Raw genomic sequence first — 18,090 nt, 5'->3', positions numbered from 1 at the left:
GGTTGTTGGAGGTGGGGGTTAGGAAGTGAGAACTGGGGTGGAGGGTGGAGGGAAGGCTACAGTAACAGATGGACTTAGAGGGATTACATGATTCAGGATGGGTTTGTGACATAAATTCCCAAGAAAGACAGAAAAGCGAGTAAAGCGGTGTGAGACGGATACACACACAAACACACACACACACGTGCTTGCAGCCACTTCCACATCTGATCTTTGGGATTAAAAGGTGGAGGCAGAAGAGGGTGGGGTGGGGTGGGGGCGGGGGGTGTCCAAGAGGTAAGGGGGGGTCACCGATGCTCATGCAGGAGCACAGACGTGGAGGCTCGCATCCGGACGGAGCTTCAATCCAATTCTGGAGGATTTTTTTTTTTTTTTTTTTTTTCCCTGAAACCTTCGCTTGCAGCTGTGAGAGAGTTAAACAGGGGTGATCTCTATCACCGAGGGGTCGGAGTCGCACCGCCGCGAAGGACGGGCCTCTGCCAGGTAAGGGGACCCTCACGCTTGCCTTGGTTGTTTATGTCTTTATAAAAAAAATATTTATTTCCTCTGCCATCACCTGTGAAAATGCAGTCCCTGTGAGCGGATCGCCCTCGATTTGAGACCGATAGTGAACTGTTTTCCCGGGATTTGGTTACAATCCAGCTCGGGCTGGAACTTGAAGTTCTGGGAAAAGTGAAAACCTGTTTTTTTTTCCGTTATTGTTGAATTTTAGTCACAATTCTCGCAGGGTTTGAATGAATTTAGGTAACTTCACGCATTTTAAAAATGATAATAAATAATTGTAAATGTTCTCCCCACGTTTGTGTGGGTTTCCTGCGTTTTTTTCCCACAGTCCAAAAACATGCAGGTTAATTTGAAAAAGTTAGGAAAATTGCCCCCAATGAGTGAGTGAATTGTTGCTTGTCTGTATATGTTGATTTTAAAGTTTTTCTGTAATTTTAGTACATTATTTTTTTCTAAATTTCTTTTTAAAAGTTTATCTCATCTTAAGTTATCTCCTTTTTTTTTTTAAAATTTCTTTATATTTTATTTGAACTGGCCCTTACTAATGTTATTTCCTCTTCTGGAAACAAGCGCGATTCTTCAAAAAATAATTGATTATTTTTCTGATTTAGTTCAACCTTTTTTGAGGTTTGATTTATCACTTATTTTTATTTATTGAGTGATTCATTCATTCATTGATTCTAAATATTTTAAATTCATGGCTTCTTCCAGTAATACATGGAGAAAAAGTCGAGCGAATGCTTGAAGGTGTCCCCCGAGAGACTCTGAGAGGTCGTTCCCCCTTCGGCCTCGGAGTCGCTGCGACACGGCGAGGTCCGTAAACTGAAGATCAGATCCAAAATTGAACAGTTTGATTGGTTGTCGAGAAGATATATTTTTCTTTTTTTTTTCCGTCCTTCAGTTTGCAGGCTGGTCCCGGGAGACGGCGAGCGACGTGGGTTCGACAGAGAAGGATCTGGCGGGGGAAGAAAAAAAAAAAAACACACCTCGACGCAGTCAGATTAGAGCCCGCCGGGGGATTTACCGGCAAATCGTTTCACTCGGGCCCGCGGTTTTATCCATAATTTCACTCCCTCTCTCACACACACACACAGTAATCTCGTGTTTTGCACCCCCCCACCCCCCCCCTTTTTTTTTTTTTTTAGTTTTCTCAGCGTGGCACTCTATAACGAGGCCAGCGCGTCTTAATCAGGCGGCGGCAGGATATTAGCCCCTCCCAGACTCACTGGAGCCGCTCCAGCACGACGCCGCTTTGGACAAAATGGAGGAATTTTTAAAAACCTGACCACATGGACGCCGCCGCCTCTTCCTGCTGCGTCCAAGCGGGGGGCCGGGAAACGGAGAAAGTAAAAGTTCCGGATTCTTTTCTTCAGCTACGCGTCACCATTATTATTATTTTTTCTCCCCCCAAAAACCCTACAAGTTAAATTAAGAACGTAGCAGCTGAAGCGATCGAGGCAGAAGGCCACCAACTCTGAGCCGAGGGAGGGTTCTCTCTCCAGTTAAAAGTCTGTGTCCAGGTGTGAAAGTGTCAGTTTGAGATTATTATTTAATTGTTATTATATTTTTTAAATCATTATTTTCTTGTTTTGCTTTTTTCACAGATTACATTTTCCAGCTCCTGTTGAGCTTACTAGCTTAGGTTAGCGTCCCTGACCTCTTAGCAGTGACACCAGATGTGGGGGTCAGAGGTCGGACATGTGTGACCCCCCCGGGTCCACAGCCGCCTAAATCCCGCCCCCCCCCCTTGTTCTTTTTTTATTTTTATTTTTTTTTTATTCACTCCCATCTGTCCTATTCCCACAACTTCACAGAATCTTATCCCCCTCCTCCCCCTTCTTTCTCTCCGTTTTTTTTTCTTCTTTTTTTTGGTTTTTAATCACATCTGCCTCAGCTGCAGCGCTCCATCACCCCACCCCCCTCCCCCGTCACATCACGTTTTTTTTTTTGTTTTGTTTTCTTTCCAAAAAAAAAAAAAAAAACCCCTCCGCATCCCGTTCAAACCTGGCCTCTCCTCACCTGGCGAGAAACCCACACCGGCGTCCCCGATCGCGTCGGCTTGCCGCGCCCGCCTCCCCCCCGCCATGCTGGAGCGCATGTCCAGACGCTCGCGTTCCTTGCTGTCCCTGACGCTGACCACCCTGGCGCTGGCGCTGTCCATCCTGGCCTTGTGCACGTCCTACTGGTGCGAGGGGACGCACAAGGTGGTGAAGCCACTCTGCCTGTCGCCTGTCAAAATGAAGAACTGCGGCCAGAACAACAGCGAGCCCTACACCACAGGTAAGGACCGCAGGGCGCGCGCGCACACACACACACACACACACACATACACACAGCAGCCCTCAGGGCGGCTGGGGGAGGTTGACTTTTGACCTCTGATTAATCCGCCCCCATGGGGGGGGACTGCACTGCTGATAAGTTAATATTCAAATTTACAACCTTAAAACACATTATATGTGAATTGTGTTCTTAACTATTCATTAATTTGTCATTGCATTTGTTTCTATTTACGCATCATAATTAATTATGTTTATTATACTTTTCATTATTGTATGATAATTCCATACTGTATTATCATAGTAGTTTCTTATAAAATTTATTACTTTTACCATATTATTGTTCTGTGTAGATGGATTCGTTTTGTATATTATTTAAATGATATATTCTATATTTACCTGTCAAGTTTAATTTTTTAGTTGGTTACACATTATGAATTTGCACAGTCCCTCATTTATTCATATTACGTCTTTATGAGTAAAAGTGGGCGCTTACTTTCAGCTGGTACAGCTTAATTTTCTTTTTTACCCCAAGATCAACATACCTTTTCATGTATTAGAGTGGGATAAAACACATTATTATTATAATTATTATTATTATTATTAAGGTTATCATCATCATTACAGTGTTATAACTTTTATTATTACAAATTACTATTAGATAACGTATATATAAGTATTATTATTATTTCATAATCATGTTTTATTACTATTATTATTATCATCATAATCATTACTTTTGTTACCATTTGTTATCATCATCATTATGTCATTGTTAGTGTTATTATTTTAAATTAATATATTATATAACATATACATATAGCTTTTATTATGATATTATCTTTATATTACTACTACTGTTATCATCATCATCATTACTATTATTGTTATCATCACTATTATTATTAGTGCTATTATCATCATCATATTATTGTTATTGTTATTGTTATTATTGTTGTTTTTATTTTGCAGGCTCCAGTTTAAAAGTTAGTTTATTAATTGTAAAAATACAAATCCAAACAAAAAAGGAGAGGGAATAATAAGAGGTGAACACGAAGGTTCACGTTAGACACCCAACGTTTCCACTGTATTTCTCTTCCATTAACTTAATGATGTATAATTTCTGTAACTGCTCGGCAGGCAGCGTTTAATTCCACATTTACGTACCGATGTGTTGTCAGGAGTCTCTGCGGTGGAGTTTTAATCCGTCCCAGTGGCACCTGAACTCCTCAAACAGTCCTGATGCGCTATGATAATCCCTCTGTGCCCCCCAACACACACACACACACACACACACACATTTGTATCAGTGCAAACTGTAATTATGGATTACTTTTAATCTGCATGGTGTGAGCGAAGCTCCCATAGGTTTATTCTTATTTTTTTTAAAGGGAGGACGGCACACACAGCCCACCCCCCTCCACCCTCTTTTTTTTATTTTCTCAACAGATATCTTTAATCCACACCAGATTAACAGCTTTTTCTGCGTAATGGAATCAACTCAGATCACCGTGTTCTGTGTGTGTAGAGAGAATATACCTCCCCCCCCCCCCCCCCCCCCCCCGCACCAAGCACAGCTGGACTGAAGTCTTTGTTGGGCTTTCAGGACCCGGTTTATCCCCGGACACGTGCGCCAAGACTTTTCCCGCTGAGCGTATCCACAGGTGTTTAATCCACCGGGGTTGGATCGCCATGTTTTCCCCCGAAAAAAAAAAAAAAATCAGTGGATTAATTGAATGGGTGAACATGATTGACCCCCCCATTGATTGACAGCTGGGCAAGTTAAGCCCCGCCCCTCGGCCTGGTGTCAACCAGGATTGCTTTCATTTGAACTTCTTGTGATTTTTTTAAATACATGTGCCAACCGTGGAAAATTAGCTTAGAACTTTCTGCTTATTATTATTTTTTGTTGTCATTATTTCGTGATGATGTTGATTATTATCATTCTAATTATTGTAAAAATTGTCATTATTACTATATATGTTTTTTTAAGTATTATTTGCTTGCTGTTTTTTTTGCTCATATTTTATCTGTCCCGTTCTTTTTTTCAGAAAGTCCCACCCAGAACCCGTACAACCGGACGCTGTCTCCGGCGCGGCGGGACGAGCTGGCCCGGATCAGGCAGCGGCAGCTGGCCAACGCCGTGCACTACATCTGGGAGACGGGCGAGGATAAGTTCGCCTTCAGATACTTCCACACGGGATTCTGGGAGAGCTGCGAGAAGCACAGCGATGGTGGAAAGAAAAAAAAAATCTTAAAAAAAAAATCCCCCCCGATAATCATCTCTACCTCTTAATATTGATTGGTTTCTTCTTCCTCTTACAGGAGAGAAATGCAGAAGCTTTATCGAACTGACCCCCGGGGAAACTCAAGGTGCGAGGATTCAGACAAATATCGCGTTGAAAGTGTGTGTTATTACACTGTAATAAGGCATTGGGTGGCTCCGCAGGCGTCCTGTGGCTGTCGGTGGTCTCGGAGTTCACCTACATCGGCCTGCTGGGGATGGGTTTCCTGCTGATGTGGCTGGAGGTCCTGTGCTCGCACAAGGAAATGCATTCGTTGAAGATTAGCGCTTTCGCCGCCATCTGCACCGTGCTGTCAGGTCAGGCGGACGTATCCTCCACAAGGAGGCGCCCTTACTCAAAAACAACAACGTTTCAGAGCCGCACCGCCAAAATAAAAGCTCCAGAAGTTGAAATGATCGCCCAGGTCGCACTGGAGAGGATTTTGTATTTAAGTATCTTGATTTCGTCTGGAAAAAACATGAAAATAGCCTTATTTTTATTGTAGTTTTTTGCTTTTTTGCATTTTATTTAAAAAAATTATACTTTTTTAAACCTATTAATATCTATTTATAACATTTGTTCTTTTCTTTTTTTTTTTTCCATCTACATTCCTGAACCTTTTAAGTCAGAGGCCTTTTCATGATCAGGACTCACACACTAAATCAGGATATATGGGTGAAAAAATTCAGCAATAACAATAATAATAATAACAATTTTAATACGTTAATGTTACAGGGCTACTTCCTGAAGATGTGGGTCTAAGGACAGAAAAAGCGCTTAAAACATGATCAAAATCTAGGTTGACGTCCAAACTAAGTGCTAGCGGGCTGCTAACAGCTAGCTGAGATGCTTGTGGTTTGCAGCTTCTCATTGGTTCTCAGCGTCACGACATCACCGAGCATGATGTTGTCGGTTTAGAAAAGCAGTATTTTAGGCTATACCAACTGCAAAACTTGAATCCGTTACTCATTCTAACCGGTTCCCCACCGGCAGGTCTCATGGGGATGGTGGCCCACATGATGTACACCACCGTGTTCCAGATGACCGTTATCGTTGGACCCAAGGACTGGAGGCCGCAGTCCTGGGACTACGGCTGGTCCTTCGCGTAGGTCTTCATCTTTATTTTCACATTATGGGAACTAAACATAACCGGTTTTGACGTCATCTTGGCACCCCGTGCTTCCAGGTTGGCCTGGGTGTCGTTCAGCTGCTGCATGGGCGCCGCCGTGGTGACCCTAAACTCCTACACCAAGACCATCATTGAACTCCGTCGCCGCCAGAGGCTCCGCCTGGAGGAGGCCCGGGCCGCCGCTCACGCCCCCTCCTACGACGAGGTGGTACCGGGCGGAAGCGGCGCCGGCGGGTTCTACTCTGTGAGCGGCCTGCTGCAGTGCCCCGACGGCATGGTGGACGTGGCGTGGGCCCCCAACGGCAGCGTGGTGGGGGTTGGGAACGGCGACGTTCCCACGCTGGTGTTGGTCGGCGGCTGCGGGCCGGAGGGCTGCGAGGACTGCGAGCGCGAGATGGACGAGATGGAGGAGGCCATGGACCGGGCCGACTCGCCCTGCTGAGGCGAGGCGGCGGCGGGAGCGCGGCTTCTTCGGCACCCGCCAAAGACGACCGGGACAGAAGGCGGATGAAGGGCCGATACGAGGCTTTTTTTTTCCCCCTCGACGCCGGGAGCGACTCGCCGACAGGGGGCGGAGCCTCCCGGGATGACCTGCCGCCACGCGGGACGGAGGAGAAGGTGCGTCTTTGCACCGACGTGCAAGAAAACAACTTTTATATTTACATGTCAGGATGCATCTGATATTTAAGTCACTGAGACACAGTTTTTGGCTTATAAGATGGTTATTAACATTTTTCAAGCGTTAAGTGGTCATAAATGTCATAATCATGTTGACTTGAAGATACAAAACGAAGCCAGTGACTTTTTTAAAACATAATAACAATTAAAACCCATGAAATCTGCATTTCTTGGTTCAAGAGCCACATTGGCTTCTTTGTAAGTGCTAAAATAAAGGATATTTAACTCATAATTATTAAAGATAATCAACTGATTACTAATAAATGATGTTTTTACATCAGTAAAACAAGTAAACTTGAAATACTGCTTAAGTGTTTATTTCCCTCAAACATGATTATGATGTTTTATTAGTCCGCTTTAGCCCTGATGGTAATAAGCCTCTTATAAAGCCTTTAGAAGCACCTTATTTCTATTAACGGACGCTTATTACAAGTGGCTCATCACCAAGCGTGAGCACAGACGGTATCGGTTTCAAGTCTCTCCATTTCACTGTTTCACGACCGACAGATGTTCCTCCTCCCTCTGCCGACGCCTGAACAGACCACTTTGTCCCGTTTGACCAAATACACGCTACGTTGTCACGTGTCTCCAGTTTGATATCCATTTTTGTTCGTGTTACAGAGGCTATCGTTGTGTCCGATTTCTACGGGAGTTCCAGACACGAAGCTCAACAATGCAACAAAAACCCTCAAACACCCACATCTTTGTAATATTAACGTCAATCTGCTTACTATCTGTGTTAAAACAGGGTACCTGATGCAAACAAACAGCTAGGGCAAGCTAATGTCTGGCAAAGTATTTCGGATAGCAACGCAGATCCTAGAATGTTTTTTATTGGTTACACTAAATAAAGTGCTAGGATTGGGCTAATGCTAACTAGCAGCCTAAGTTTTTTTTACGCACAGCTAACTGAAGATAACAATCTTTTGCTTTAAAAACACAAGGTGAATATGTGGCCAAAAGATAGAATGATGTGGTTAACAGTATCGGAGCTAAATGATGTTGCTGTGTGCTAAAACAGGGCTGCAGTTGCAAAAAAACAGCTACGTCATGCTAATATTTGGCTAACTATTTCTTAAGGCAAGGTTGATGCTTAAATGACAGATTGCACTAAACACTTTGCTTCTACTATGCTAATGCTCACTCACAGCTAGCTATTGGTTGCCCTCAATAGCCTAAACATTGATTGTACAGGTAACTGAAGCTTAACAATGGCTAGTTATGTTTTACTAAAAAAAAGGTAACTGATACGAAAGTACAGCTAAAGGGTGAAATCATTTGTTAAACATTGTCAGACCTAATCAAGCGCTAAGTGAGGTTGCTGTGTGCTAAAACGTGGCTACCAGGTGCAAATAAATAGCTACAGCATGCTAACATTTCACTCATGATCGTTCCAACCAGCTGGCTCATGTGCAAGTGCTTTTTTTCTTCCAAAATATCAATTACCGACCCAAACCTTGTAGCAAAAGCGTGCTGACATTTGGGTAATCCTTGCTACGAGAATTTGACAGGGTGCAATCAGAGGCTAGTTCATTAAAAACCAATGCTAGCAGCAGCTAATGAACAACGGCTAGTCTTCTACGCTGTTTCAACTAAGGCAACGGATGCTATCTAACAGCTAATCTCGGGGAACGGAGGTTAGCGTACACTGCTGTTTGGATCATTTAGAATTTTTGTGTGCTTTTTTTTTTAAATAAAGGGGCAGAGCCTGCAGATCCTGAGAATTTCGGCTGAATCCAGGATTTCTGTTTGTTTGGTTTCAACGCAAAGATATGTCCCTCTTCGTTCGTTCTTTCTTTCTTTTTTCTTTCTATCTTTGCGAGGCGCACAGACGCTGGCGTCCGTCCCACGGAAAGTAGAAAGATTACAGAGATTTTGAAAAGTCTGCTCTGCGATGTTGGACAGAAGATTATGTGTAAACCAGTAATCCTGTGCTGGATGGAGGAGTGTGTGTGTGTCTGTGTCTGTGTGTGTGTGTGTGTGTGTGTGTGTGTGTGTGTGTGTGTGTATGGGAGGGGGGGATGAAAGTTGGAAAAAAAACGCTAGCATGCACACACGCACACACACACACACACACAATCGCAATTAACTGAAATGTTCACTGTAAATAACAACTCTATCTATCTATCTATCTATCTATCTATCTATCTATCTATCTATCTATCTATCTATCCATCTATCCATCCATCCATCCATCCATCCATCCATCCATCCATCCATCCATCCATCCATCCATCCATCCATCCATCCATCCATTCATCCATTTGAGGTGGAGGGAAATAAAGACAGGGATGCAGATATTATGTGAAAACCTTTAATGGACAGTTCAGCTCTGAGGAGACCACACACTCCCCCTAAACACACTCCTCCAACCAGAAAACACAGTCCTGATCAGGACTCAGATAACCACTGGTGACCAATCTCATCCGGGAACTCCAAATCATGTTTTAATGCGTTTTATTTTGAAAGGGTGACGGGGGAAGTGGATTCCATTCGCGCCAGCTTTACCGCTTTTTTTTCCCCTCCTCAGTTTTTCTATTTATTTTTTTTAGCTATCAGCACAAAATAAATCAACTGAAATATCTATTTTTTTTTTTTTTTTTTCATAAATCCTCAAAAAAAAATGTTTTTTTATTTGTTAAATTTATTTTGTTAACGCTGGCGTTCATCGTCTTTTACTTCCTGTCTAGCAGCCCCCTCTCCGAAACTACAGGAAGCTGAACGATAAATCGCAAGAAACTTGTTATTAATGGATAAATAACAGACGGAGGAACGGATAGAATTTATGTTGGAGCCGGTTGGCGTCGGCAACGACGGCGATCCATCTATCTATTGGTTCCTTCAGATTAAAAGCTCCGGTTGAAGGGAGGGGGGGGCACCTCCCTGCAGGAGCGAACAAACAAACAAAAACAAAACAAACCCAACAAGGAAAAGTTTTTCTTTTTACAAAGCGAAGCCCGAAACACAGGGGTTTTACTTGTGGACGGGCTCGTAGTGGATGAGACGCATGGCGTTGGCGTTCTCGATCACCCCCTGGATGAACTCGCCCTCAGCCAGCCGCTCTGTGGGGGAGATGGGGAAAACAAAAATGGCGGCGGCGGAGTGAATGGGGTGTAATGACAAAAAAAAAAATACACAATAATAAATTTTTTTTTTTTTACTTTTCAAAACAAAAGACTTGGGGGGAACGTCTGCATTAAATATGATTTTAATATTTTATATATACCAGTTTCCTCTTGGTGGCATGTTGTTAATTGAAAAATTTAGAATAATTTTTTTTAATATTCTAAACCCCACCTTTGTTACCTGAGTGATAGCCGGTAGCTTCTTCTACTACTTATTAAATCCAATAAGTGAATAAGTAGTATGAAATTTCACATTTTGAAAAATCATTTTTCAAAATAAGTGTGTGTGTTGCATGCGTGTGTCAAGCAGCTGTGAATCAATTGGGGGGAGGGGGGGGGGGGGTTCGTCCTCAGGTGGATTTGTGGCTTATATTGTTCAAAACAGCTGATTGTTAAAGAAAAAAAAACTAATCTTTTCAACAGGATGCAGGAACAGCTGTTGAGGAAAGGTAGTGGGAGCTTACAGAGATTTTCTCTCATCTCTGCTTAGGACAGTGTGTGTGTGTGTGTGTGTGTGTGTGTGTGAGAGAGAGAGAGAGAGAGAGAGAGATCCCTACCGTTGTCTTTCTTCTGAAAGTATGACCACAGCTTATTGGCTCTCTTCTCTGGTGTGTTTTCATCCTCTGGTAACCTGCTCTGCTCCTCCTTGGGGATCAGCTTAAATATGGCCTGAGCAGGGAGGAAGAGGTGATGCAACCATCATCATTGTAATGTACACACACCCACACACCCACACACACATCCATGTACCAAATGTAGAGTTAACGTCACTCTACATCTAAAGGAGAGGCATTTACATAAACAAAGGAAACAGGAAGTAGAAATTAAACAGGATTTGGATTTGTTGCATTGAAAGTTAACTGTGTGTGTGTGTGTGCGTGTGTGTGTGTGTGTGTGTGTGTGTGTGTGTGTGTGTGTGCACGCATGTGTGCGCACACACATACACGCACAAAGCTTTTAATGTGAAAAATCAAAATCCTGTTTAACTTCTACATCCTGTTTCCTTATACACACACACATACACATATATATTTCAACATATTTATTGTTTAATCCAGTTTACTGGAAGTTGTCAATTGGTAGTGAAAATCAGCAGTTTTACTTTGAAAAATCACAGGAAGTGACACAACTTGTCAAATCCAGAGTCCGTTTGATCAGAAAGCGAAGCGACCTGAAGTCGTCCCGCTGGGAATGACCGGAGACTCCTGAGTTTGATGTGCAGTGCCTGGTCGCCATGGCGACCGGACAGAAATCATCGCCATTGGCATCATACATGATTGTAGTTAAGGGGATTTCATGCCGGTGTTTTTTATATTATGGTTTCCCTTCTGCGTTTATTGTATGACAGAAAATAATGCTGTTTTCATTTTAATTTGGCACCAAAAACAACAAATTTCAATTTTATTTATTTATTTTTTATTCCTCCCCACGATCTACTTCCTGTTTCCTGTTTCCTGTCGCGTCACACAATACACCAACAAAATAAAAGCACCAGAAAGAAAAAAAAAAGAAAATAACAGAAGACGGGTGAGTAAATCATGTATTCATTCATTCATGTGTGTCATATTTTGATTGAAGGATTTCACTTCCTGGTTTAGTTTCGATGCAAAATGTCAGATTAATCAATCAATGCCTGTCAGATGAAAAAACGCCCCCCCCTGTTTCTGACAGGATTATAGGTGGCAGGGCATCATACCGCTCCTGGATTAGATAAAATTAAATTAAAAGAAAAATAGCGGTAGATGAGCGCGCACGTTAGTGGCGGCTGTTAAGAGTGTGTCCCATTTAAAGAGGCGGCCGTCATCTCCCGCATTTAAGACACCTAGATTAACATGGATTAGAGCCAAGACTCAGGCTGCCATTATGTCACCCCTCCGCCTCACATACACACACACACACACACACACACACAATTGGCTCACCATCTCGGGCCCTCGATGGTCACCATGGAGGCGCCCAAAGAGGCCTTCAATTAACCTTTTTAATTGGCGTTTTAATCACAGGAGTGATTAAAACGTCGTCCCCGCCCCTTTAATCCCAAATGTTTCCCGCCAAAAGCTCCAGCTGCAGGGAGGCGTCAGTACCGGATGTCACCAACAGGGGGCGCTGTTTCTCTCTCTTTTTCTTATTTTTTTTACTTCTTCATGAACACACGGAGGGCTCGATTTAAATCCCGTTATTAAGCCGGGTGAATCCAAGCTCGAACCCCCTTTTTCCCCAGGCCAACATCTTCTAAAAGATGCTCGGACGCATAGGGGAGCGTCCAGGTGTGATCAAAGAAAGGTGGATTAACGAGGAGGCCAGATTAGCGGGATTCCCTGCGTCCGACTTGCTTAATGGCAGCCTGACGTTCGTCTCGGAATTAAAACTGTAATCACGGAGATTAGCGGGACGTGGGGGAGCATCGGGTGAAGCCCGGACCTCAGCTAGTCGAGATTTTACGGTTCAATGAACCCTTTTCCGGTTCACTTCGGCTTTCTCTTGTTTTTTTTTTCTTGTTCCCGCGACATGTGGGTCTGGAGCGATGATCTGAGCGCGCTCGCTCTGACGGATCTTTGTTTTGGCGGTTCGGCAGCCATTTTGACAGCATTAGCCGACAGGCTGATGATTAAATGAGGCGACGTGATTGAAACAGCGGGTTTGATTTCAAGGCTGCAAAACCTCCCCGCATGTATTATCATGTTATAAATGGCAATTACACATTTATCATCTTGTTATACAAAAAAGGTATCATCATGTGATTGTGGGGTTTGCCACCAAACGGTGTCTGGTTTTTATAAAGAGATCTGTGATGGATTTCACAGCCAGGTTTGCTGTTCATGTGTTATAGCCACAGTTTGACAATTATAACACTGTAATAACAACCCAACTCAAATTACATCTAACTAATGATGAAAACATTACCATTAGTTTTTCTCAATTAAACTGTTTTTTTTTAAAAAAAAAAGTAAAGTCTCTATACCAGGTTTCCTCCATAGGGGGCAGGGTTTAACTCGAGCGTCAATCAAACACATTAAAAAGTGGAGAACTTTCATTCCCAGATGTCCACCACGTCATTTGCGCGTTTTGTTTCCGCGAGCAGCGCCCTGGTCGGTTACCTGGCAGATCTCCGTCACCTCCGTCTTGTTGATGTAGCCGTTCTTGTCGACGTCGAACAGGGAGAAGGCCCACTCCAGCTTCCGCGTGGTCTTCCCGGTGGAGGTCATGTGCAACGCGATGATGTACTCCTTGAAGTCCAGCGTACCGTCGTCGTTGGTGTCAAAGGAGCGGAACACATGGCGGGCGTAGCTCTTGGCGTCGCTATCCGGGAAGAAGCGGCCATAGATCTGCTCGAACTCCTCGGGCGAGATGCGACCCGTCGGGCACTGCTTCTGGAAGTTCTCGTACCACTGGGAGATCTCGTTCTCCGTGAACTTGGTGCTGAGCTTCAGGTCCTCCAGGATCTCCTTCGATAGCGCGCCACTGGTCGCATTTCCCATGTTGCTAATGTCCAAGAAAACAAAGTCCTTCTACTTCTTCTTCTTTTTCACCTTCCTTTTGTCCCCTGGGCAAACCTCTCCGGAACAAAAATGTTATCTCTGCGGAATTGCAAAATAAAAGGTTATATTTCCTGTTGACATGTAGCAAGACATAGCACAGATAGCATTAGCCGTTGCCGATTGATCGTTATTGATGTTGCCGCTTTTGGGTTGGTTGGAGTTGGGTTGTTTCGCCCCAAGAGGTCACGATGGTTCTTCTACGTCGGTTTTGCATTTGTCAGAAAAAAAATCGAAGACAAATTCCAACATCGGAATATTGAAAATCGTTTGAGATGGCCCTGGTGGTGGGGGGTTCTGGAATGTTCCGACAACCATGCGCCCAATGGCGCCACCTACTGGCTGTACCCTGTATCTGATGTGGCCTCCATGCTACACCGCAGAAGTTACGTCATCTTCAGGATGGCTTTTTTTCACGCTGACGTTTGTTATCGTCTGTTTTATGTCAATGCTACTCGTTCATCTTTCACATCCAACCACCTTTACTTAAAACTTTCCGCATTGTTCTTTTTATGTTCTTTACAAAAGCTCCAGGCGAGCTTTTCCTCTTTTTTTTATTTCCCAAAAGCCGAAAGCCTTGGGGAGTTAACGCGTCCGTTACATTGATCCGATGCATTTTTTGTAAAGTTTACATCGATAAACTCCAAATATGGTGTCAAATGGCACAGTTTTCTTCATGTTTGATAAAAGTCTTCAATCCTTTTGTCTCATTGTTTGATTTTGTTCCTGTTTGTTTAGCGTTAATTTCAAAACTACTTGTAAAGTCTAGTGATCTTTATTAAATGCTGACAACAATATTGTAACATTTTTTTTTACACCTTTGAAGTCAATCTTTACAACCCTTAACCTGAACGTTTTCAAATTAAAAGCTTTACACTGGGTCAGCCAATTACGTTAAATCCAACAGCTTAATAGCACTGTTATAAAGTTGTTATAACAAATAATATTTGACTTGGGTTAACTTTCTCCGTCCCTACAGTGCCAAAAATTTAAAACAAAAACCAAAGAAAAACTTTCAAAATTAAAGCTTTGCATTCATACATTCAATGCATGAATAACTTTACATCTACCATCTTTACAACATTTATGTAAAGTTGTCAACTTGAGTTAACTTTCTCCATTTTGGAGCCCGGACCTCTTGGACCAAATATATAAATCTATATATACATACACACACACACACACACACACTTCACACACACATACTTATATTTATGTATACATATAAACAAAGCAGAACTTTTAAAATAAAAGTTTTACATTTGGTCCTTGAAAACCATCAACCAATCAACCATCTTCACGATATGATTTTAAAGTTGTTTTAACAAACCACCTTTGACTTAATGTTAACGTTCTCCATCTGTAGTAACCAAATTGTTGACTTTCAAAATAAATGCTTTACAATCCGTCCAGCAGTACGTTTACATCAAACCATCTTTTTGATATCATAGTTAAGTTGTAATTGCAAACCAACTGACTTGGATTTATTTCTTCATATGAGAGCCCAGATCTCTCTGGGGCCAACATGTATATTCATATATGTTTATACATATAAGCTAAAGCAGGGCTTTCAAAATAAAAGGTTTAAACGTGGTCCATGAATAACTACATCAGCTGTTTTTATGACGTCTTTGTAAAGTTGTTATTACAAAACCGTCTTTGACTTCAGTTTACTGTCCCCATCTGAGACTCCAAATCACTCCGGGGCCCAAAAAAATAACCCAGAACAACAAAAAGACCAAAGCGGAACTTTCATCATAAAAGCTTTACATTCAGTCCATCAATAACTTTACATCAGCCGTCTTTACGACACCTGTTTAAAGTTGTCATTACGAACTACACATGACTTGAGTTAATGTTCTTCATCTTGGAGCCCAGATCCCTCAGGGGGCAAAACATGTATGTTTCCAAAAGCCAAAGCAGTGCTTTCAAAAAATCCTTACATCACATCACATTTAATAACCCCGCCGTCTTCAGTTACAAGTGCGACCCGGACCCCTGGGGGTCCACCGGAAGGTCCTGGTTTCGGGGAGCCTACCTGAGCACCGAGGCTGCTGGAGGATGAGTTGCTGCGGCGGCGGGAGAGGCTGCGGCGGCTAAGACTGTTAGCGGTAAGTAGGGCGGGGGGGAAACTCTGGCTTTTAATTCCGTTAATACGGGGACTTAAGGTGGCTGAGCTTTTGACTGGAATGAACCCCCGCCCTCACCCCCATCTCAGATCCTCATTTTCTCTCCGAGGGTTCTGAGGTCTGCAAATACCCGCGCTTTAATCCCGCCATTTTAAAACGGACACTATATATATGACCTGCCAATGGCGAGAAACTTTCAGTGGAAACGGAGCCCGAAACATCTTTCATATGAGAATAATTCTTCGTATTTTTATGTGCACTCTTCCCTGTTGTTTTGTTTTTATAAAAGCCGGGATTGTTTCATCAAAAACGCTTTGGTTATCGATCATTTGCATTTAATCAAACCGGTTCTCTTAAATATCTTCAAAGATGATTCAAGTTCACAAATTAAAACTCAAGCTCTTTTATTTGGTCAATAATCTGACTTAACATTCCATCCAATTCCTCTGTGTGTGTTTTGCGCACATATTTATTTTTATTTCACATTAAATTCATATGTTTTCGATTTTCAATTTTAATGGTTACCAGGGCAACAATTTTAATATGTTCATTATTTGTTGTTTTTTTCCTTTTGCTACATATCTGGGTTCCCTGAGGAAGCAAAATAAGAGATTCATTGTACAGGAAAACACATTTCCAGACACTTCATATGACAGTAAAAACTTGAATCTTGAATACTATTTTAATTTAATTTTGTTTAATTCAGCTTGATTTGTTTTTTTTTTTATTTAACTGTTTGATTTCATTTTATTTTATCTAATTTGATTTGATTTTAATTCTATTTCTTTTCTATTTTGAATTTCTTCTTTACTTCCTGGAGAAATTCCCTCAAAAGTCACACAAATCAAAGAAAACATGACCATTAATTTCGAGGGAATTCACTGAAGAAATTCCTTCTAAATCCACAGGAACTGGGTGGAAATGATGAAAAATAACATTTGAATTAGAATTAAAATTAAAAAAAAGCCTTAGCTTGCAGATGAAGAAGCTCTAAAATCACCTTGGAAAAAGATTAATAAAAGTCTGGCGTTTGATCACTGATTTTCATGTTTGTAAGGTTTTTACAAAATAAAAGCCTGTGTGTGTGTGTGTGTGTGTGTGTGTGTGTGTGTGTGTGCGTGTGTGTGTGTGTCGGGTGGCAAGGGGGTCCTGCCGTCGTTCAATTGGTTTACAGGACCACTGTCAACTAATTCCACATGACCATCTGTCTGCGCCCCCCCGCCCACCCAGCCGCGGTCACATGACCTGCTTCCTGCGCCCAGTATCGGCCTCCTCCTCCTCTTCTTCCTCTTCCTCCTCCTCTTCCTCCCCGCCGTTTGTTTTCTCTTTTCATACTCAGCTTTGTTATCGTCTCCTTTGGATGGCGACGGCGGCGGCGGTGGCGGCGGTGGGGGGAGGGGGGGTCTCCTGTTTCCTCTACCCCACCACCACCACCAACCTCCACTCCTGGCACTTCCTGTCCGTCTCCGTGACGACCGCAACCCGGGGGCCCCTCATGTCGTCCCAACGCGTCCCGTTCAGATCCGTCCATTGATCAATAATTACAGACCGATTCCATTTTCACTATTATTTAACATCCCCATTGTTTATCAATCAGCTGTCGTCATGGTAACCTTATCTCCTCCGAAAGAGGAGGAAAATAATTGATTGCTAACTACAAAAATCAGACGTAAACTCTATTTAATCGGGCGCCGTCAGGCTCCGGTGGCGTTTCCCACCTTCGATATCTCGCCGACATCTTTAAAATGTATTTATTTCCTTTTTTACGTGTTTCAGTTGGAAGCAGGAAGCGAGAGTGCCGACGCACGTGTGCGAGTTAGCACGCGGCGCGCTGGCTGAGCCAACTGGGTCGGTGCCACCTGCTCAGCTCGGCCCCAGGTTCAGGTATTTATAGCGGTGTTGGCACGGCGACGCGTTGGATTGTGTTCACTCCCCAGCCGCCACCTTTATCCAATAATAGCTCACGGTTCTCTGTTTGTCATTGTTGTGGTTGTTGTTGTTGTTGTTGTTTTTGGTCACTGGTAATCTCATGAAATGGGCAAGTGACATCGTCCAGTGGGATTAGAACTGGCGGTCCCCAATGAAAAGCCCACTGATTTTAGTTTTGAATTTTCTGGCAAATTATTCCTGAAATTGACATTTTTGACAAGAATTTGGGTTTTTCTTTTCTGAAAGAGAATTATTAATTCTGGCAGGTTTTCAGGGAATTTTTCAATGAATCTCATCCAATCACATCTAATTTTAGCCCAATTCTTGTTAATTTTAGGGAATTTTGTAATTTCAGGTAATATTTTCTTTGATTTCAGACAAATTCTTATTGACAAATTGACAAATTCTAAGACTTTTTTGGTGAATTACTTCAAAATTTAAGGTAACATTTTCTCTGATTTCAGCAGATTTTGAGAGAACTTCTTAATTTCTAAGGGAA

The 18,090-nt window shown here is 42.6% G+C and overlaps 2 protein-coding genes across 4 annotated transcripts; one reads left to right on the top strand and one right to left on the bottom strand.

Annotated features, from left to right (window-relative positions):
- The first annotated feature begins 234 nt into the window (after positions 1–234).
- Positions 235–6,813, top strand: LOC147229913 (germ cell-specific gene 1-like protein). Of its 3 annotated transcripts, XM_086155556.1 has the most exons (8): positions 235–483; positions 1,216–1,317; positions 1,406–2,784; positions 4,832–5,019; positions 5,108–5,153; positions 5,230–5,382; positions 6,059–6,170; positions 6,252–6,813. In XM_086155556.1, the coding sequence occupies exons 3-8, from the start codon at positions 2,589–2,591 to the stop codon at positions 6,634–6,636; spliced, it is 1,080 nt and encodes a 359-aa protein (XP_086011682.1). In that variant the 5' UTR covers positions 235–483; positions 1,216–1,317; positions 1,406–2,588; the 3' UTR covers positions 6,637–6,813. The 3 variants fall into 3 exon arrangements, with proteins under 3 accessions (XP_086011682.1, XP_086011681.1, XP_086011683.1); XM_086155555.1 differs by having other exon boundaries at positions 235–1,317; XM_086155557.1 differs by having other exon boundaries at positions 235–2,784; positions 4,832–5,014; positions 5,106–5,153.
- Positions 6,814–9,039: 2,226 nt separating this feature from the next.
- rcvrn2 (recoverin 2) lies at positions 9,040–15,653 on the bottom strand. Its single transcript, XM_086155945.1, has 4 exons — positions 15,572–15,653; positions 13,096–13,575; positions 10,555–10,666; positions 9,040–9,934 (listed from the first exon to the last, which is right to left on the bottom strand). The coding sequence occupies exons 2-4, from the start codon at positions 13,474–13,476 to the stop codon at positions 9,846–9,848; spliced, it is 582 nt and encodes a 193-aa protein (XP_086012071.1). The 5' UTR covers positions 13,477–13,575; positions 15,572–15,653; the 3' UTR covers positions 9,040–9,845.
- Between the last annotated feature and the right edge of the window lie 2,437 nt (positions 15,654–18,090).

This window comes from Fistularia commersonii, chromosome 11, assembly GCF_037954325.1.
Source record: "Fistularia commersonii isolate RoL2024-O1a breed Wild chromosome 11, RoL_Fcom_v1.0, whole genome shotgun sequence".
NCBI classification, from domain to species: Eukaryota; Metazoa; Chordata; class Actinopteri; order Syngnathiformes; family Fistulariidae; genus Fistularia; species Fistularia commersonii.
This window is presented reverse-complemented; position numbering and strand designations above follow the sequence as displayed.

Coding starts and splice junctions, on each gene's coding strand:
- LOC147229913 (XM_086155556.1), top strand. CDS start 2,589: ATGCTGGAGCGCATGTCCAGACGCTCGCGTTCCTTGCTGTCCCTGACG. Junction 5,020..5,107: donor AGAAGCACAGCGATGGTGGA/AAGAAAAAAAAA, acceptor CCTCTTACAGGA/GAGAAATGCAGAAGCTTTAT. Junction 5,154..5,229: donor GACCCCCGGGGAAACTCAAG/GTGCGAGGATTC, acceptor GTGGCTCCGCAG/GCGTCCTGTGGCTGTCGGTG.
- rcvrn2 (XM_086155945.1), bottom strand. CDS start 13,476: ATGGGAAATGCGACCAGTGGCGCGCTATCGAAGGAGATCCTGGAGGAC. Junction 10,667..13,095: donor AGGTGACGGAGATCTGCCAG/GTAACCGACCAG, acceptor CTCCCTGCTCAG/GCCATATTTAAGCTGATCCC. Junction 9,935..10,554: donor CTTTCAGAAGAAAGACAACG/GTAGGGATCTCT, acceptor TCTCCCCCACAG/AGCGGCTGGCTGAGGGCGAG.